Source organism: Poecile atricapillus, chromosome 4 (genome assembly GCF_030490865.1).
Source record: "Poecile atricapillus isolate bPoeAtr1 chromosome 4, bPoeAtr1.hap1, whole genome shotgun sequence".
Taxonomy (NCBI): Eukaryota; Metazoa; Chordata; class Aves; order Passeriformes; family Paridae; genus Poecile; species Poecile atricapillus.
Genome location: NC_081252.1, coordinates 38,757,595 through 38,779,959, shown reverse-complemented (window position 1 = coordinate 38,779,959; position 22,365 = coordinate 38,757,595). Strand labels below are relative to the sequence as shown.

The following is a 22,365-nucleotide window of genomic DNA, read 5'->3' as shown; positions in this document are numbered from 1 at the left end:
TGCATGTTGGTGAAATTAGTTGTCAGAAAATAAAATAAGACCTTTACAGTAACATCTCCCATTTTATATGTTTTGAATATTTAATTATAAAATAAAAAGCATTTTTCCCAAAAGTGACACAACAGAAAATGTTACTAGTGAATTCTGAAAGCTGGAAAACAAAGATGCCTCCATCCTTTAGGTGAAAGCAGAAGCAAACTGCTGCAATAAAGCCGTTGTCATTTGTGACTGCTTGAGCTTCTCTCTGTGAGTATTAACAGGTCATTTTCTCAAAGGAAGGGTGCTATCTAGCAGACATTAAACTTTCCCTAAACTACAACACAGCAATCCATTCCATTTTGTTTAATCTTTTGGAATGTGCTGTTGATGCTTCAATTTATTCACCTATCAGGGAGAATATGCTGCTACTGAATCAGAAAGTAGCACTCTTCGACCAGATCACCACCTGCATACCTACTGCTATTCTTGAAACCTGGAGAGATTCTGCAGAGATACAAGGTTTGCTTACACAATTCCTCTCATAGAAGCTGAACTAGCAAGAAGTGGCATTCAAGTACTCTGAATGCAGGTTTTTATTAGAACTCTATAGGCTCCAAGCTTAGTTGAGCTTACTTCCCTCATTGTCTTCCAAATCAAAAAAATAATAACATTACACTGTACTTGCCAGCACAAATAAAAAACAAAAAAAATCCTTAGTTTAAGAAATCAGTTATAGGGGGAAATTTAAAAGGAAACAGGTACAGATAGGAAAGGTGAAAAAATGCCAAAGGACTTGTACAATGCATTTATTGGCAAGGTACTTAATGAAAGTCCAGGAGATAAACTTAGATAAATTGCCATAAGATCGGTACCTGTTAATGTTTGGCACGTATACTGCACACACACAACACTATAGGAGAGCATTTACTTCCAGGTTCTGTCAGTCTCGAACACCAACAGAATAAGCAGAAAATTATATAACGAGAAAGTATCCTTCTGCAATCAGCAAGAAATTTTAAATATTATCTCACATACCACTTGCAGGTTCAGATATGTTTCTAGTATTTTTCTACTTTATTTAGATGTATTTAAACTAGAACCAAAGTTTGGCATGTTAAAATCACATCTTCCACATTCACAAATTATCATCATCTTGTAATTTGTATGGGAGGTCCTTGGGTAAAACAGCTGGTTTATCAGTAAGAAAAATATCTCGCCTAGTAATTGATAAAATAGGAATCCAGGTATACTTCTGTGTGTGTACATTGAGATCATACCCATTTCTGCATGCAGTGGAGAGGAAGTGCCGCTTTCACCAAAATCTTAATCACGCTACATCAGTTCCAAGAAGGCAGGTGCTATATGATGGTTTTCATATTAGGAAGCTCTTACAGATTATAAGCAATTCCACAGCTACATGTACAGGTTTTTTTAGACAGTGAACACACTATGTGTTTCACAGGCATATATTAAAAATGTAATATTAAGACACAGAGAAATTATAAGCACTTGCACAAAACGAGAACATCAGAACATGATTATGGAATTACATCATGGATGAGACTAATAAGAAACATAATGTATTTTTCACTCAAATAAGTAAGAAAATTACTTAATTATTCAAACTCTAAGCATATTGTTAACACAGTCATTTCTAGAAAGCTAAATACAGGGCCTTGTAATGGCAGTTCTATTAAAGCAAATCAGTAGAAACGTTTAATATTATGAAGAACATACCAGTCCTCTAAAATAATTTTCCATAATGTCTTCAATTAAACCTCTTTAATCAGATTATTCACATTAAAAATTTAGGCTTCTACCCTGCCTTTCTCACCCACTGAGAACTTAAACAATTTGATCTGCATTTTATACATCTGTCAGGATCATGCAAGTATTTAATTCCTCCAAGCAGGAAAATGAATGCAGTAACTCAACAAAACTCACAGAAAAGGAATTTCTACAGTAAATCTGACATTATTGTACTTGAAATGGAAAATATGAGTTTTTCTTCTGACTCTTCTAAGAACCCTTTGAGGCCTCATGAGGACATGATAGTGCAATAAATGCAAAACAGTCTTTATCCTGAACTGGTGAAGCTTACGCTAACATCTGTCTGAACTGAGAAGACTTTTAATTGTGAAGACTTTCCATCAGAATGAAAGAAAGAGAGAGAGGGGTGAAAGCATGTATGAGTGAGAAAGCATGAGCAACAGCAAGTGAGGGAAAGGGAATGAAGGAAAAGCTACTTCAAGCTCTAGTTACTTTAACTCCTTTTTTCCTATTACAGTTATTTTAACATAAGCTTTTGGACAAGAGAAATTTTAGGAGTCTTTCCTTTAACTGCACTTTTCAAATCCAAGAAAGAAAAGTTTCCCTCTGAATTGTTATTACTATCTTCCATTTCCATTTTTCACAGAAAATGTGAAATGTATTTTGGAGAAATACATCAACAACTGCAACAGGATTTGAGTAAACTACTACTGCTTGTACTAAATTGACTTTAATGAAATGAATAACAGTGAGAAGATAGAAAATATTTGTAAATTTTCAGTACTACTGAAAATGGTAAGAATTTCAATCATTGTAAATATCACCATAATTTTAACTGAGTAAGCTTCTTCATTCTGTCAAAAATGCTTCTGCTTTTTTTAAAAATAGCTCCTATCTTTTAATTATTTTATGGATTTGGAAAATCCTGTGATATAGGCATAAGACAGATGTAACAGAAAGTGTTAAATAGGTTTTAGTGCTACTCTACCATAATGCTCTTGATGTCAAATCAGCTTATCATGGATTGGCATTTATCAACTGTATAAAACAGACAATAATACAGACACCATCCCATAGAGAACTGGGGACTAAAGGTCAACAAATCAAAGGTTATTTTATTTGTACTTCCATTTGCAAACATGTTTTTCTCATCTAACTTCTTTTATTTTCCTTATTGTATTTCATATTATTTCCTAGGTTGTAAACTTATATTCAGATTTCTGAGGAATCCCGACAGTCAGTGAAAACCCGCAATAAATTTATTGAATGCTATGTTATGACATACAATTGCAGCTGCCAGTTATTTTATAGAATACTTATTTTGTCCAAAATGCAACATTTAATTAAATTCACATACCACACTAGTTATCTAACTGCAATTAAAAAAAAAAAAAAAAAAAAAAAAAAAAAAAAAGCTCAGGTATTATAGAAGACTTGAACTGAACAATCTTATGTCTATCACTTAAAGGATTTACCACAAAGAGGTGAGAATGTGAGAGAGGGGGATGGCAAACAAAATCTTGATTGAAAAACTCTTGCAATTGAGTAAAACATGAAAAAACACAGTCCACATATGTTTCATAAAAAGTATATAGAAAAAGAATGAAGATACATGTAGAAACATTACAGTGGTTAAAATTGTTAGGGGGAGGGAAAAAGAAAAGGAGAAGAAGGGAAAAAAGAAAAGCGGAAATTGTGTCATTCAAATAAATGTAGGAGGACATGAAAAGTGTTTTAAAGGATAAGTCCATGAAGTACAGATGAACATAATCAGGATAATGGTGATAAGAGAAAACAATTTCAAAGACCATGCAAGAAACTAATACTTTGCCTGTGTAAAGGTATGTGTAGCATGTCACATAATGGATAATACAGATAAATACATAGAATTCAACTTGCACTGAGTTGATGCTTCATATTCTTGAAAACTAAAAATATTTTATACATTTAACCAAACATCACAAAGATTTGCTTTAATAAGTCTGTGATGAGCAGTAACAATTAGTCAAAATAGACAAAAATGCAGTGCCTTTGAGAGGTTTTAAGAGGCTTGCCAAGATCTCATCCTGGAAGCAAAATTCTCACTGTTTACTAGGTGTCCAATTCCATTAGCTTCATATAGGCTAATTATTTTTCTTACAAAATACACTGCAGAGTTTGGCAAGGATACCTAAAAGCCTGACAGAAGGTGTCAGGCAGGAATTCTAGAACATTCCAGATACCAACCAAGTCAGGTTTTTAAAACTATTCTTCTTTTTCAGACAAACACTACATATATACTATATATTATCAAGTCTCCCAAAAGATTAAAGAGTGATTTTATTTCTAGTAAACAACAGTTCTACTTGATACTAAGGACAATCCTTTATCATTCCCTGGAGACATTTTCTACACTAGTAGTGGAACTATTGTGTGTAAATACAACTAGCCTTTAGCTTTGGAGTCTTTTCCTGCCTTCCCTACCTCTATTTTTAAACCAAATACTGAATTTTGCCTCTGCAGCCAAATTCTAGACTTGTGTTTCCAATTTGGTATTCCTTCTGGGATATAAACAAGGCCTCTGAAAGTGGTCCAGGCCCTGTCTCTTACATGGTTTTGTCAATGTTCTAGAAAATATCAATTTGTTTCCTCAACAGATATCTCAAGCAACACAGCTCCCTCCACTGGATAAGTCTTTTCCATTTGTACCTCCACAAAACCTCTGAGAGAGCAATAAGACTTCTTAGAACAAGAATAAGGCTGACAGAGTGAGACTTGAAGCACTTGCTCAGCTCTTAGGTCTTCTCTGATATATTTAGTTACCTCTATTGATTCTGTTTGCAACAAAAAAACAGCATATGGAAATTCTGTAGCTAAGTTTCACAGCATGCACACTGAACCAGACAAAAGCCAAGGCCACTGAGTTCTAACCTCTCGTTTTCATCACTAGAAAGCATTTCTCAACACGGGGAAGTTAATATAACAATTAATATAAGTAAATGCAATGGATAATGGCAGATATACCTGAGAACAACAATGAAAACTTGAAATTACACACAAGAAAAACTTGGTAGTACAATCACAGATGGAAAAAGCATGGAAACCATCAGATAATTGCATCATTTTAATAATAATAATAAAAAAATCTGCCTATGTTAGGAGGGAGCAGAAAAATAATAAAATCAAGTAGCTATATAACTATTTGAGTTTATGATTAAACTCCATGAGCTGGCATTGTGTCCAGCAAGTCTCCTTACTCAAGGATGGGTTCACACTTCTGCAGAGCTTTTTTAAAGCATGGGCATGACCAACTGCAGGTAGATGGGTAGGAATAATTGCAGGTGGTTTCTATGATAAGGTAAGTTCCAAGAACAAGTTTATTAAAGAGAAGGCACTGGGAGTTTGAGGGCAGCCAGCACCTGAACTTCTATTTAACAACTTTAGCTTGTGTTTAGATATTTAGCTATTTTTTTTGGCTATATATTAAAAAACATGCAGTAAATTAGCTATTCAGAAGTTATCCTTGCTAAAAACATCCTCAAAATACTTTTTTTTTTCATTATTTCTTGAAGTAAAGAATAATAAAACAATTACTAATCAGTCCTCATATTGTTGAAGATTTCAAGCCAAAGTCATGTAGCTTTGAAATCCCATTCAATCATAATAACTATTTAACCCAACTACCATTCACATAATTATGCTTGTCTAACAAAAAGTACTGTAATGTCCATAACACTTTGAAGTTCATGTTACCAGAAGGAACTTTATATCTATCTATACAGACTCTATCAAACACATTTTCCAAAGAAAATGAGGACTGGCAAAACAAGCTTTGGCCAGTTCCTCTCTCTGTCTCATAAACTGATATTTATCTTTTATATAAATTTGTTTACTAATTCAACATCATAAAAAGTACTATCAAAACATGTACAAAAGAAACAAGCAGATTTTATAAAATAAATACTGTATTTTTCAGTATTAATCAATTTCTATGTCATATCTCGGTTGAGTAAGGATTCCCAGTCTCTCATTTTGGATTAGAATACTTAGTGCTGTATGAAGAAATTCCTCAACAGACTTGGGTGCCAAAGGAAGTGACAGTGTAACCTTCTGCTGTATTAGTTAAAAGTTCTTCACCTGAATCAGATGGGACCATTTTCTAGGAAGTCACTCAGAAGGCAAAGATGAGAGATATACTATTATTGAGACTAAAATATAGTTTTTCCTGAAAACCAAACCCAAAATTATGAACACCACTGTTTCAGTTTTTCAGCTTTATCTTCTACCTTCTACGTCTGAAGTGAGCAGTCCTGGCAAATGGGTTAGCTGTAACAGACAGAGTAAACAAAGGTGGTTCAAAACAAAAACTATACCCCTTCTCACCATCTTCTTCCTCATAACCAGTGTAAGATGATATATTTACAATTTCAAAATTATATATAGATTGGATATTTACATGGTCAGGGATGAAAGAATACCAAGAAAATGTGGTTGCATGCCATATTCAAAGCCATGTAAAAATTAAGTACATATGATGTTTAAGCTGCAAGGATTAGCATGCAGGGAAGCATTAAAAATTTTGTTTGAGATTTCTATCCAGTGATACCAAGTGAATCCTTGAATATTTCTGCAAGAACTCCCTATCCAGAACACTGAGAACCTCTCAGAAAATTCTGCATTTTAAAAGAACTGACCACTTGGATTTCCTTTGCTTGATAATTTCCAAGTATTAAATCCACCCAGTTATTTAAGTGAGAAGGAATGAAACAACAACAACAAAAATTAACAAATGTAAAAAACCCAAAATGTTTCATTTTAATGCTTTTAGTTCATGATTACCAGAAAACTATCCATAAGCTATTTACAGATGGATAGTATAACATTTCCTGCTATATTTTCTGGTTCAAAGGTGCATCATAAACTGTTGGCATAGTATTCTACTCAACCCTGTTACAGAAAAAACAAACTGCCTTAAATACACGATCCACACCCCACCCCCAAATTTTGCTATCCTTTTCTTAGAAAGAAAGCCCATTCTTGGTACCTTGAGGAGCTGGTGGTGACAGTCAGTAACAAAGGTATGAGAGAGGCAACAGAGCTATAAAGCAACACTCAGGCAGAAAAGAGAGGGAGAACACTCTTGGAGGCACTAAAGATTTTTACAAGTTTAAAGCATGTGTTTAACTGAAAGCTTAAAATGCACAAGCTCAAGCAAGTGGCTGAACTTGTGCACTTGTAGCCCAGAAAACCAACCAGATCCTAGGCAGCACCAAAGGAAGCATGACCAGTAGCTTGAGAAAGCTTATTCTTCCTCTCCTACTCCATTCTTGTGAGCCCCCAGCTGCAGTGCTGCATCTAGCTCTGGGGTGCCCAACATAAGACATGCACTCAGTTTGAATAAGTCCAGAGAAGGCCACAAAGATGGTCAGAGGTGTGGAGCACCTCTCCTATGAAGATGGGCTGAGAGAGCCAGGATTATTCAGCCTGGAGAAGAAAAGGTTCTGGGGAGACCATAGAGCAGCCCTTCCAGTGGCCTATGGAAATCTGGAGCCGTTAGGACATAACAGCGATAGAACAAGGAGCAATGGCTTAAACTGTAAGAGGGGAGGTTTAGATTAGATATTAGGAAGAAATTCTTTGCTGTGAAGGTGGTGAGGCACTGGAAAATGTTGCCCAGAGAGGCAGCTGCATGCACCATCCCTTGAAGCATTCAAGGGGTGGCTGCACAGGCTTTGAGCAGCCTGGTGTAGTGGATGGTGTCCCTGCCCATTCCAGAGGGGCTGGAACTAGATAATCCTTAAAGATCCATCCAACTGAAACCATTCTATGATTCTATTAATTTCCCTCATGTCCCTGCTTGTCCTATTAACTGAATTATTTTCAGTGTTAAATTATAAATCTGAAAAAATACTAAAGTCCTGTGTGCACACCATGATGGTGGCACACACAGTACATGTATTTCATGACTGTTTCAAGGTTATTTGACTTCTCTGGTTAAAATACTGATTAGTTTTTATGTATGCAGGATGTACACTTAGGTGCCTCCACCTACTTGGGTCAGAAAACATCAGTGCCCAAAGGAGAAAAAAAACTAAGAAATAAATGTATCACCTTTAACCTCTCTTGTTTTTCACATCTATTGTTAGAAAGAAATTCAGACTTCTATTGCTGCAGGTTTTAAAAGGCTTAAAGTTCATTTGTGATTACCCTTTGACACTATGTTAACAAAGACAAGTAAAAAGGAAATTTCTCAGCGATAACTGCCACTGGTTTGGACCATGCTATTCCTTGATCTGAAATAGGCAATGAAATGTGACTTTCAACCTATATTTCATAACACTTCCTATTTCCTCTCTTCTGTCTTCTGGCGGTCTCAGAGAGATTTTCACAGTGATCCAAGATCATCAAAACAACAACTAATGACTTGTTTTAAGCTTACTGTTATCTTCTGCATTCAGTCCACACGTATGCCAGAAGACATTATAACATTTTTTATTGCTGCTCAGAATTTGCAACTTTTGCATAAGAAATGAGTCTGAGAAAATAGGGAAAAATCCTATTTCTTAGTATATTCTCTCAAAAAGCCTCCTCTATTTTTATATTATTTTTTATTAGTAAATTATAAACCCTAGTCCAGGTTCTTGTTGATCACTGAAATGGAAATGCTTCACAAAACTTTTCCTTGTTTTAACTGTTTCTGTTAAAAATGTATTGATATAGAATGAGAGAAAAAAAGGATTACAAGTTAATCATTCACATATTAATTGGGAAAACAGATGCAGAAAATGCTCTGGACTTGTACTATTATCAAGGGATTAACTTCATGTGCAGTTATCCTGCTTTACATTTTAGTAAATTTAGTTAGCTTTAGTTATTTCTACTGCAGTAGAAAACATGAAGATCAAGGTTTTATTGAGGGTAGCAGCAAGATAAAGATCCAAAGGTCCTTATCAACCTTGAAAGAGCACAGCAGATGAAACAAACAAAATTGATATGGATGGACCTTTGCTCATGAATGTAAAGTTACATGAATAATTGAACTGTCGCCTCTTCTCACATATTGTTTTTCTATCCAGCTCTTCTTGATATATTCTAAGCAGTTTCTTACTGTTTGCAGATATAAAATGCAATTATTATGGAAATAATAAACTCCCTTTAAGCTTATGCTCTTTGTGGTCATTGTATATGACAGACTTGGCTAATACTCCAACACAAAGAGGCGGAAAACGAGACAACAGCAGAGAAGCTCTCTGGTCAGGAAGCTCTGGTACCACACTGCAGTTACACTGTCTGTGAACTTTAAAATGATGACTTGTTACAAAGCCAACAGATATCACACAGGTACATCCAGTAACCACACGAACACCATCTTTTTTTCTCTTACTCTTTTAACAGACACATGGAAAAATAATAGTAATACCAAGCCACTTGAATGGAAGTTTTCCATTTGAAACCATAGACATGTTATATACAGTTCCACAGAACAATGTTGTGTCTTTTTTGCAAACACCCACACAGAGGATTATAAGAGGTTTAAGACAGAACCTTCATACACAGACTTCACACTGAAATTGATATTAACACCTAATTTTGAGAGATGCAAAATATCTTAAGGTAACATACATCAGTAGGGATCTTCTGAAACCTCAACTGTGCATCACACCATTATAGACTGAAAAAGTCTCAGGCACAGTAATAGTTGAACCTCCTCAAACTGGTCACTGCAGCAGACATCAGAATCACAGAAATGTTTTGTCTCAGTTAACAGTCCTTCAACTGTACAGAAATTCATGTTGCAAAAAACCACAACAAAATATTGTGCCTTTTAACCATATTTAGAATTGTCTTCTAGATTTCATATTAGCAAAATATCTGATGTTAATTACTTCCCCAATTAATTCTATATTCATTTTTCCCACAATTTTTTTTATATTGTCGTATTAAACTCTTAAATATTCCTGGCACCAGACTGAAGCAACAACTAATGATGCCTTAAGGATTATTGAAGTGTCTGTAATCAAAACCTGAATGTTCTCTAGGACTTTAAAAACACTCTTCAAGCCTGAAAACAACTACAGTAACTCTCTGTAGCATGTCTGCTCTTGCATTAGATTGAAATGTGATAAATCATTATTTATAGGTGTATGTTACAGCTACATTGCCAAGATGCAAATGTATTTCATACTTCAAGAAGGAATTCAGTTGCTCCTTGTTAAATTAAAAGTAATAATAAAAAACACAAAACAAAAACCAGCCTATCATTCCCAAACCCTTTGCAATTACTTTGTTTTTAGGCTGAAGAAACTGTTTTCAGAGAGTTCACAGATAAACCTGTTAAGTAACATTTAATTTAAAATAAACTTGAAAACAAAAGGTTATTTTTGGAAATTTAAAACCAGTCTTCCTGAAAAACAAACCTATTAATGATTTTCAGAAACTTAAAGCTCTGTCCATAGTTAACAATTTCAAAATTTAAATAACTTTTAAAAAAGGTTATAATAAGTGTGTTTGCCCTTATTGACTACTAGCATGTACTGATTTTATCAACTAATACTCTATGGACAGATACAATTCCACAGATTAATTCTTTTCAAGAGAGATCATTCTCATGGTTGAGAGAGCTACTTTATTACTCAGCTAATTTTAATGTCATTACTTTGTTCACTTTTACTAGGGAAACAGTTTTCCAAATGCCAAAACTTGATTTCAAATCTCTGCAGTCAGACATTTCTTCTTCTCCTCTTGTTGGCACTCTTTCCCTTCCTTATGCTATCAGTGTGCTTCGGAGCAAAATACTTGGCTGAGGAGAGGGCAAGATTTCAATTTCTGACAGCAGCACAGACTTACACTGCCTTTGGCCAAACAAAACATGTATCTTGACTGCAATCAAGATCAGTGTCTTGTGCATCAAGTGTTGTTAATCAAAAAATATAGGAATCAAGGGTAATTACACTAGGGATTCCAAGGTCATCGATTTGGACATCAGCAACTGAAAAGACTTTTGTAATAGCATCTCTCTCACATTACTGTATTTTATGTTGACTCTATGTTTAAAAACAAAATAAATTTTGCATGCATAGCAGTGAACATTGAGAACAATTGAACAAAAGAAGTCTTTTACACCACATTCTTTCCCTTATCTCAGGCCACCTTACTTCTGGAAAAGAAAGCTCTGGGGTGAAATTTCTTTTTTATGGCTCTGCTGGAGCCACTATCTCCTTTCTTCATGAGTGGGTCTTGCAACAGATATGCTGGGTACAGGACCAGCTGGCTTACTCCATATCACGTATCATCTGCAAGTTGCCATTCTCAGCAACCTCCCTCCCATACATGCAACCACCACCATATATACTGTTATTTCACTACTCTGTCTTTCTAGTTCTTCCACTCCTCTTTCCCTTCTACAGCTGCCAGAGACTGCTTAGAATGACGAAGAGCAACTGAAAGAAAAAGTGGTGAAGGTAGAAAGGGAATACTGCGGGGTTGCTGCCTCAAATGTGTTTTTGTGTGTTTAAATTCAACATGAGTGCTAAAATAACAGCATTTTTGCATTTTACAAGTTTCCTGTTAAAACATGGAATAAAGCAAATGATCTTGCTAAGCTTGAAGACCATGTTCCATGCTTCTTCTTAAACACATTTTTATAATTTACAATTCCTTCTGACTATTGATGCAAATGAAACAAAGTATTTGGAGTGTCATGAACTAAAACGCTATTCTTAACATCACTTATGCATAAGGTACCACCATGAACAAAAGGTAAAAATGTTACTGTAACTTTTTTTGCCACTCATTTATCTCTCCTTTCCTAGAGTTTTGCCTTCTCAGATTTTTAGCTATAAGAGACCTATTGTAATCTGGCTGACAGTACAACAAGATATGTGTTATACATAAATATGAGAAATAATAAAAACATTACACACTTGAATATCCACTGACTACACAAACCGAAGCACATACAGAAAAAACAGACCTAACCAGTGCTGAAACAGAAATAGCATCCAAAACTCTCAGGCCACTATGATCTTTAGGTACGGTGACTAGGGAAAAAAAGGCACAGAGCAACAGCCACACAATATTTCTCCATTTGTGGCTTTATCTTAAACCTTTCTAAAGGCATTGGGACAGAGAATGTACTTTGACATAACACTACGTAAAGGAAACAAGTGGCTCCTGTATTCAGCTCTTTGGCACATAAATCACAGCAGCAGGAATACTGTTCAAGGGACAGGCACATTCAAAGGACTGTCCATTTGTCTAATTGTCTAAATTGCTTCAGGCAAAAATTTGCTGTCAACAAATGTCAAGTTTATAGGAAACAAAAAAACCCAAACAAAAATACTCACAGCTTTGGTTTGGCAAGCACAGGTGGTGGCTCCTTTGTGGGTGAAAGCAAGACAGCTGGAGATGGGATGGATTTATCACCATTTGGCTTGCTGTTAATCATTCCATTTACTCCATGAAGAGGATGAATGCCATTTGATTTTTCCTCAGCTGAATTCAGCTGTTGTTGAAGGTCTATCACACCAGGTCTCAACTCAGTGCTGTTTGCTGGGTGGGTATCTGTATGTTTCTTAGAAGGAAGCTCAAGGGAGGTAATTTCAACTGGAGGAAGTGGTGAGAAATGATGGAAATCATCGCTAGAGCATTCCATGTTGGCTAAAAGAAATCAAAAAGAATGTCTCTTCAACAAGTCATAGACAAAATACATGGTAAATACAAGGTGTATTTTCAGTTTTTTAAAGGTGAAATATCATTGGTTTTATAAAGGTATTTTTCTAGTCCTTCTGTTGATAATTTATGCTAAATTAGATACATGGATGGTTATTCATTTTCTGAGTTTGCCCCACGTAAAAGGCATAACTAGAAACCTCACAGATCTCTCTAAATCTATTTCAGGAATCAATGTACTAACTGACATTGGCAAGTATGAGCAACAACAGCTAAATCAGGACTTCCTCTTCCTGGAGTTTCAGGATCTCCGAGGAACAAATAATTTTAAAATGCTGAAGAATACATGTATACATGGCAAGTTGGCAATGGCATCTGAGTTAGTGCATCCCATGACAATATATATGGAAACATATCAAAAAACTAAACATACCATATCACAATGTTTTACTTTAAAGAAGTCCACCTTTAGTAGCATCATTTCATCTCTTCAGTTTTGCCTCTGCTTCTATCTAGTCTTGAACCCTAAACACTCAGGCCTGTGGCAGAACTTTAAAAATGTATTTCATATTAATAAAAGTATTAAACCAGGAAATGAACATAAGAAACATTCATTTTGCTTTATGTGAAAGCACTGAGTTCGACAAACCTCATATTTTTCAGCAGCCATTTTCCACAAAAAAACCAGACCGATAACTTCACAGGTAAATTAATTATGTAAGGTCTATGACTCAAAGCTCCTCTTTCTCTTTGTCACATACCTGAGCAGACAGTTAGCTGTGCACTGCTTGTTACTGAACCATGTTCATTTGTTGCTGTGCAGGTGAAAATTCCGGAATCTTCAGGAAAAGTTTCTGCTATTACAAGTGTACATATCTCTTCTGTAAATAAACAGAAAAATAAAGTGCATCACAAACAATTTAAAGTGCCAGGTAGAATTTTTTGCACTGTACGTTAAAAGGACACCAGAAACTAGACTTTTATGAAGAAATACTGGGAGAGCTGCAAGAGGAGCTTCCAACATAAATGACTTTAAGGAAAATCACTTTGCATCTGAAAGAAGTAAATTCACCAAGCTAAGTTTTCCAAACTGGCTTGAACAGTAATTTTGCCGTTACAAGTCTGTGCAGTCATTTTATACACTCAATGTTTTTTTAATGCAGGATAGTACTAATTAACACAAATGAATGTAATGGGTTCCAGAAAAAATTCTTTGCAAGCTCTTTTTGTGTCTCTAAATAATACCATCAGTACAAATGTCACACGATTCATTTCTTTCTTTCTCTCTCTGAATTCTTCTTCTGTATTTAATGCAACATTCAGATCAAATCCCATTCCCAGTAAAACTAGAAAACATCACCACTTCCAATTAGCTCTTCTGTATATACTAACCACAACTAAAAACTCCAGATGCATAAATATTCCCCTTATGCAGAGTTTGGGAAATCTGTCTCTGTCTGCACAGCACTGAGAATGGATACATTAAAAATGTAACAAAAAACCAGTATCCCCAAAAACCCTTCGGAATGCTGTGCCAGACATATTCTTTAGATGTTTTAAATTTGTTCATTCTACTTTAGTAAGCCATGGTACATGCTTTGATTATATCAGGGCTTCTGTCAGAAAACTTGTGCGAAGGATATTAGGTTGGGTCTTACAGTAATTTTTACTAAATCCATTTTATCCATTTACAATGGGCACACTTAACTGTTTAGGCATATTTTTTCAGTTTCTTCAAAGAAGTAATTTTCTTTTATCTCTGCTTGTAATGGTACTCTGTTTTATTTAAAGCTATCTCAGTACAGATAATTTAAATAATCCTACTATTTACACAACATACAGATACAATTTTATTCATGGACAATGCTACATAGCATGTCTCCTTAATTAATTCAGAGTTTCTTTTGTTTATGACAATTTTTTAGTCTCAAAACCAAAGCAGAGAAGTTTTACAACATTAAGTTTAATTAAAAAAAAAAAGAAAACTGCATTTTGCCATTTGGACACACTCACAATCCCATATAGTATCTCAAAATCAGCTAATAAAAGCATACTGTAAAATGAGGAAAAGCACTTTAGAATCTAATAACTTCCATATGAAAATTATTCTGTAGAAGAGGTTCAGTAAGGTCAACTTCACTTCTTATAGTTCAAATAAGGAAAACATTTTCAAATAGTGTTTTGTTTTGTTTTTTTCCCCTGTGGAATGTCAGACCAGTGTCTTATTTAGACAGTTAACAAAATGTTATTAATTTTTTCCAATTATAAATTACAATGTATCCAAAAACTTCCTGTACTGGAAATGGGCTAAAAATGAATGACTGACTAAATATTTGGCTCAGAGTTGGTTTTCAGACAGCAGAACATGCCTTTTTTTTGGCAACACAAACCAGTCATTCTGTGTAGCTGCAAGAGTCATGTCTGGTAATACTGTAGCACGTTGGATCTTATCTAACACAGATGAAGATTAATGACTCATGAAAGGTCTTATCAGGAAAGTAATGGGTAACACAAGCTAGTTTTTGAACTACTGAGATCAGCTTTTTTTCGAGCCTTGGTGTGTCATAAGCAGTTGAAGCTGTATTGTTAACCACACGTGTGTACTCCTGGACTGAACTGACCCTGGGGATGTAATCTTATACAGGCAGCATTCTCGTTTCCTGTTCATTTAACAGCAGAATGCTGGAAGCTGGCTATTTCAGGACTGCAAAAGAAGATCACTCCACCAGGCTGAGAACTTCTCTCTGAATGATGGCAAAGACACTGTGAAACATAGCAACCAGCAGAACCCCTATTTTTCAAACAGCAGAGCTAATTAATGCGTAACATTCTTCCAGATTTTTAGGTGTGTAAAATGATCACATAAGAGCTGATCTTTACCCTTCAGTGCCAAAAGAATTCTAATGGATTCTACAATGATGTGCTTTGTTTACTGAGGAGGTATGTTGTAAAATTATATATGGTAGATTGCAGCGATCTTTGTAAAAAAATTTTTAAAGTAAATTAATGATGACAATAATCAGAGATTAAAATTTAGTCTTTTCAACTAGATGAACAAACTGCAACACGTTTGTGATCAATCATAAGAAAACTGGCTAAACTGAAAACATGAAAATCCTAAGAACAAATCAAAGGCAGCATGGGCAAAAAGCACATGTGAACAACACGCTGCCATCTTCTTTATCAATTTTCCTCCTCCAAGCCAAGAATCACTCACCTCCAGGTCCCTGAGAAAAGGCTTACTACTGTGGAACACAGAAATGAAATACTAATTTGGCAAAAGAAAGGTTCTTTCAAGATTTCCATAACACACTCTGGATATACTCAGTGTTCTGAGTATTTTTCTACCTTTACACCCTGTCTTACGTAACTATTTTACTTTCTGGTACTATGCACTAAGCAGAATCGGAAGATTTGAGGGTAATAATGTCTGTTCTACTTCCCGGTGATCATCAGCTGACAAGTAACTTCATCACAGAAATGTGTTCCAGAAAGCAGCTCTGAAATGCTGTTCTCAGGGCCTTAAAACATATTTAACACTTGACTTAATGAATACAAAAGCATTTTGTTCACTGAAACATGTAAAATGCTTAGGCATGCAAGTACTTGACTGTTTTGTCAGTTATTTAGAAAGAAAGATTACATTTTACAGAGCAATTCTTTCCCTTTATGATTCATGAGTCCATTAGGAAGAATAAACTTTGGTAAGAGAGAAAACTTGCATTTTAGCAAATTTTATTAGTGGCAATGTGTTTACTACAAAGTGTTTCTCCGTATTACATTAAAAGTAGAATAGTTCTTATATCTACAGCTTCATCTCTAATGTGACCATTAGCTTCCGCCACTGTAATGCACACACAGTTGGGGAAATAAATACAGTCCTTTGCTAGTAGCTGATCATTCCGATGCAATGAACAGAGCAATTTCCATAGCTGTAGGTTCAAAGCTGTAAATTTTCTGATACACAGAGACAGTGGGAAGTCACAGTTCTGGTTTCTTGATCAAAATCCAACAAAACAGAATCCTGCCAACTTGTAGACACCTCGTGTCTTATCCTCCCTCATGTTCCACAAGTGTTTAACTCCAGTTTAACCCAGAGCAATAGGTCCACCAGGTTACTTCTCATCTAGGTATCTGTGCATCTTTTATATAAGGAGAATAGAGAAGCATGAAAATAGAGAAGAATATGCAGAGTAGCATAATATATGGTAGTATAGCGGACATGTAGATGCCTTAGCTTGCAGTAAAATAACAAAAAAATGTATTCAATTTGCCTGTTTCTGATGATCACTATCGCATATACCTTTACCCAGTCAGACAGCAGTTCTGGCTTATTTAATAAGCTTTATATCACTCAAGGAATGCAGAGTAAAGTTTTTAGAAGATGCACAAACTGACTATGTTTGGTGCTATCTCAAAAGATAAAAAAAGCACTTACAAAAGACTGATAAGAAACCTCAACAACAGTGATTTTGAGCAATAAATTGCAGTTTTAAGGTGGAGAGCCTAGGTTACATGGTATGTCATCTTTAACTAAGACGTTTGCTATCTGGCCAGATTTGGTACAATAAAAGGGAACACTGCTATGGCAAGAAAGACTTTAGCCCCTAAAATATTGTTCAGATTTGAGGAGAAATTAATCTATTTATCACCGTGAAGAAAAAGTTTATGCTAAAGCTTACCCTAAGGCAATTATGATACTGTAGATGCCTAAGCCACCTAGTTTGAAGTTAAATTAGGTACATACATCAAGGCTGGAATTAATGCATTCAGCAACATAGCTGCAAGTATTACTGCACTCTAAAAACCTTTAAATGTTCACAATTAGAGAAGAATAACAGTATTTTTAAAAAAAAATCACATAGTAAAAAACAGATCAGATGTTTACTTTGAATTTGGAAGCATCAACAAGCCAGGATAGTTGTAGCAGTCAGATTTAAGATGAGGTCACTGGCAGGAACAGAATTCTATGGGCATCTTGGGAGCACAGAGTACAATTGAAAATTTAATTGACAAGCAATAATACGTAAATTGATCAGATCACCTTAAATGAAAGGGGCTTTCAGTCCATTTTCAGTATTTCTCTGAATCTGGCTTCTTGAGATATGGCTCAATAGAAGATTGCTCTCTCTAAGCCCTTGTTTTCTGCTCGGCAGGAAAGAAGACCAATCCTTAGTCGTAGTTCTCTTGTTTTCACTAAAAAGTGCAAGGATCTGGCATACCTGCTAACCTAACAAAGCTTCTGTGTTTTGAATTTCATTAGCTACCAGAAAGATGATTTTCTTGGTGCAGGGAAGCAGTAAGGATTCCTGTAACATTTGCCATATATTTTCAGTTTCAAACATTATATAGAAATAGAGGGGCATCTCTAAAGGAGTTACTTATTAGAGTGGAGACTCTGAAACAGAGCAGTTAAACAGGAAACAAGAAAGCACAATCCAAGAGAAGTGATGACTATCTTTTGAGATGTGTTTGGTGAACATACACAGTATTGTGCTTAGGAAAAAAAGCATGTATATGTGGCAATTCCCTGGCAATTTAAGCAAAATTACTTCATACAGTTTTCTTCTTACATGCTGTTAGACAATCGTTCTAATGTAATTCAATACAGTTTGTGGCTGTCTCCAGACAGCTGAGTAATGGTCAAAATATCAACAGCTGGCAAGTGATTCGATGGGATTTTTCATTCTCCGGCAGCCTGTTTTTGAAGGATTCAATCAGTATAAAGTCAAAATGTTCAAGAAAGAAGTAAAGAACAGGTAATTTGACAAACTGTGATGTTGGCTTTAAGTAATCTGACTAGCTATTAATTCACAAAGCAGTCTGGAGGGATTTGCAATGCAAACTGATTTCTGTCTAGACAGAAAAAGGAGTGCAAAACACATTAGAGTAGATAGAGTGCAACAACAATAAAAAAAGTAGCCAAAACCCCCTCTTTGCTTCTTAATTTCTTACCTGTGTGAGTTCATGGAATATTTTTCCTTTAAATCATTAGTACTGACCTATCAAAGGACAACCAATGTTACTGAGTGCTATAAAGTGTTTATTGATGGTTGGACTTTGGTTGACAACCACCAACTAAAGTCACACTACAGCTTGTTACAATTTATGTAAAATTTCATGGATGTTTTACACTTGGAAAATTTTTTAGAAAACATGTCCATCTTTCAAAATTCTGAATACTCATCTAGCATACGCATGCTTCCCTATCAATCTTGCATATGTATTAACCATCTGCATTGAATAGCAATTATGTGTTTGCTCATGAAAAATTTCCTCTGAAGGCATTGTTTAGTCTGGCTTCTAAGAGCATGAATTACATCACAAACCAGTGCTGCATCTATTACACTTCTGATACCCATATCCAGCTTCTTGTTGAACAAATTGTAAGATTCTTCATGACATTCTAAAACCCAGTATTACTTATTACCAGTGGTACTACTTATATACAAAACATTGCTTATTATTTATGCCAAAAGGAAATATTTACACTTTTCCCAAACTTTATTTACATTCCCTTTTCATGCACAGTGTCAATCCCTACACAAATAAGCCAGTAAATGTACTGTCATTAATTTCTGCAGTGTGTAAGACACCACATTATTTAAGATACTGCATTGTTTAATAGGGCTTAGTAGGAAAAGATAAGTGCACAAATCTCTACGAATAGTATAGTGCTTAGCTCAATGAATCCAGGGAGAAAAAAAAATACCAAAATGAAATTCCTTCACAGGCAGAAAGCACAGGAAGGTGCTCATAAATACATATTGCAACATAATTACAAGCATGAAAAAAGAAATAGTCCAACAACAAACCAGACAGACTGCAGTTAGGCAGGCATTCACTACCATTATGTCTATAAAACTGCAACAATACAGATACCAAACTGAGATGTCTTCCTATTCTTGTCTTGCCAAATCCCTTGAGAATATGAGATACCTCAACACTAAATAACTTTTCTGTACTTGAGAAGACTCAAGCAACACACCTTTCATATAAGAATCCATTCCCTAGTACCCTTTAGAAGGTTTCTTCTCTCAGGGTCTGCAAGCTAGCCAGAAATGGGAAGGAGAATATTCAGCACTTTCAACATGATGATATGCAGGTATGTGAGAGGGCTGGCAAAGGGATGATCTCTTTGGACTCAGAATCTCACCTTCTATTTCTTATTTCAGGCAGCAGTTATGAAAGCAAATTGATAGTTTTGTGAATGAATATTAACATTCTTCTTCCACAGCAATAACTGTCAGAGAGGCTACACAATCCTTACAACTAATGATACGAAAATCAGTTGTTCATGAAAAAAAAATCTTCTAGCAAGAAGCATAATGTATGGTTTCCTTGTATTCAGCTATTTACACAACAGAAACCTTTTCTTTCTAGCAAAAAAGTGTTTCTCCTTTCTACTAGATGCTGCTGCATTCCTGCTCTAAAATATTTAGTTCATCTAGCATTATTCCTTAGGTTTACTAAAGAGGGTGAAAGGGTAAAAAAAAAATTACCAAAATTAAGCAAATATTCATGACTGAGTTTTGACAGAAGAGCTAAGAGTTACTTGGTTATTAAAAACTCTAAGATTGGGTGGTAAATTCATACTTCTTAGGAACTTCTGCTAAAATTTCACTCCTTTCAGATACCATCTATCGTGTTAAAGGACAACTCGAGTTCAAGTGATTTTGCAGGAAAGAAGCTCCTAATAAGAACAAGCCAGATATACTAGGTATGATTTGCATAATGTTGGCAGATTAAATCTAGAAAAGATTTTGCTACTTTGACAGGAGAAATGTTCCTCTGAGAAGGGGGAAAAAAGTCAACCTACTGATCAGATTGTTTTTTCTTTTTAAGATATCAAGAAAACAGCTCAACTGGGAGACTTATTCTGTAATACATGTTACAGGAGAATGTTCTAAGAAAGATAAAGTATTAAACATATTTCAACACAAACCCATCGTCCCTTATTTATTTTCATATCCAAAGACTTGATATAATATTGAAACACTCTTGAAACTGTTTTGTACCCTAACTTACAATATTTAAACCTTAAAGTTTGTGTTACGATTGTAAAGTACTAATAGCCCATTGCTAGCACTGGGATACGTTTTAATTCCTCATTAGAGGTTAATTTGATTTTCCAATACTCTTCTTTCTTTCACATGGCTCACATTTCAAGACTCCACAAATCAGATCATTCTGTCACATGTATTCAGGGCATCAGCTAATACTAGAGCTGATGATGTTGCACACCATGATTAACAGTGTTAACTGATAGGATAGAGTGTGCACGTGTGTGTGTGTGCAATTTATATGTACAGTGGACGAGAGGAAAAATAGGTATAAAACAATTTTGTGAAGTAGCAAGAAAATTAGTGAATAGCTGAGAAAGAAAATATTTTTCTCTCTTCACTTCCTCTCATTTCCATAAAAATTAAAGGGAAGCTGCATTTTTCCTAGTCTGCATCCTCATAGTCACAGTGCTACATTTTGAATATCTCTCAGCTGCTGCGTCTGTCCTGCCTTGTCAATTTAACTCCTCAGAGTTTAGAACATCTCCCCAGTCCTAACATCCTTCAGAGATACTTCAGAAATACTCAGATCCTAGTCAGAAAGCTTTTCTGGATTTTTCAGTGTCATAATTAAAACTCTCTCTAAATTCAAGAATATTCAAGCACAACTGGCCACCCTCTTAAAGCAAAGTAAGATTGTATTGCTGTCTTCTCTTCTACATGTTTGATTTAGAAACATTAAAGAACATTCTCAGTCTTTTAGCATCCACGTACTATTCAAGAATCTCCCCCAGTATATAATGATGTATAATGGGAAAGTGTAGCAGACAGAGAAAACCTGCAGCTGGAAAAACACTTTTTACTTGTTGAAATCTAGGACTTTTATCTTGTGAATTGACTAGAAGAATTCAGTCAGTGCCTCTTTTTTTTTTTCAGGATCAGGTTTTACTTGTGTTTAAGACACATCACATGTGCCAAGCTGGATTGGTTAAACTAGCACTTAGCGGTTGGGTGTTATGTAATTCTTATGAGCACTATTTGGGTAATGGAATTTTGTGGGACTTGTCCTTTTTCCCTCAGTAGCATGCAAACCATTTACTCTCCTTGCTGGTCTAAATGGAATTTACTGTTTAACTAATAAAGGAATTGATGTAAAGGACAGAGTACAGTATGGGAGGTGTGATAAAGCAGCATTGTCTTTAAGGGGGTTTCAATTTACCAATGTTCAGCAGAAACACTTTTCTATTTATGGCTTCAGTACAAACTCAAAGAGCTAGTGAATCAAGAGATTAGTTTTTCATATGATTCTTACCAGGTTCAGTTGCAGATCGTGGCTCTGCATATCACATCATATCATACGGAGGGAAAACAAACAAGAAAAATTACATTAGAGATTGCATTAATAAATATCAGTGTACTGAACGAACATATTATACTGAAATGCTGTAAATAAGTAGAGAACCTGTGCACACCTTTCAAAATCAGCGAGATTGAAATTGTTTGTCAGTAGCAAGTAAGTAATAACTGAACAATTAAGCAATTGAGCAATTAAGTAATAACTGAACTGTAAGCAGTTCAGTTATTACTTCTAGCCATTAGCACTGAAATGGGAAGAGGAAAGGACTCTGTCCAAAATTGAATCCTGACAGACTAGTTTCATGATCTTTTTCCATCCTGTATTAAAAGCAGCTACTTCAGATTATTGCCTGAACTGGTTTTGGCTGAGTGCAGCTGTGCCAGATGTGCTGGAACTTTAATATGAACTGGAGTCAAAGGCAGCCAAGTGGGATGCCACAACTGGTATCACCTAATGTGTTTTTCTCAATCCCTTTGGCAGCAGAGTGCAGGCCAAGTTGCCTTTCACTTGGAGTGGTGTTCAGTACGTCTGCAACTGACTGAGATGAAGACAGCCAGAATCTCTTGTTGCTAGGCAGGCTAGAAACAAGGAGAGCAGTTAATTGCA

At 35.4% G+C, this 22,365-nt stretch overlaps 1 protein-coding gene across 4 annotated transcripts in view; it reads right to left on the bottom strand.

Annotated features, from left to right (window-relative positions):
* Positions 1-22,365, bottom strand: part of PALLD (palladin, cytoskeletal associated protein) — a 182,458-nt gene that overhangs the window by 92,495 nt on the left and 67,598 nt on the right. For all 4 annotated transcript variants that reach the window (XM_058837833.1, XM_058837834.1, XM_058837835.1 and 1 more), the window contains 3 exons: positions 21,715-21,738; positions 13,161-13,280; positions 12,075-12,387 (listed from right to left, as the gene is read on the bottom strand). In XM_058837833.1, coding sequence (XP_058693816.1) covers positions 12,075-12,387; positions 13,161-13,280; positions 21,715-21,738 — 457 coding nt within the window. The remainder of the gene's footprint in view (positions 1-12,074; positions 12,388-13,160; positions 13,281-21,714; positions 21,739-22,365) is intronic.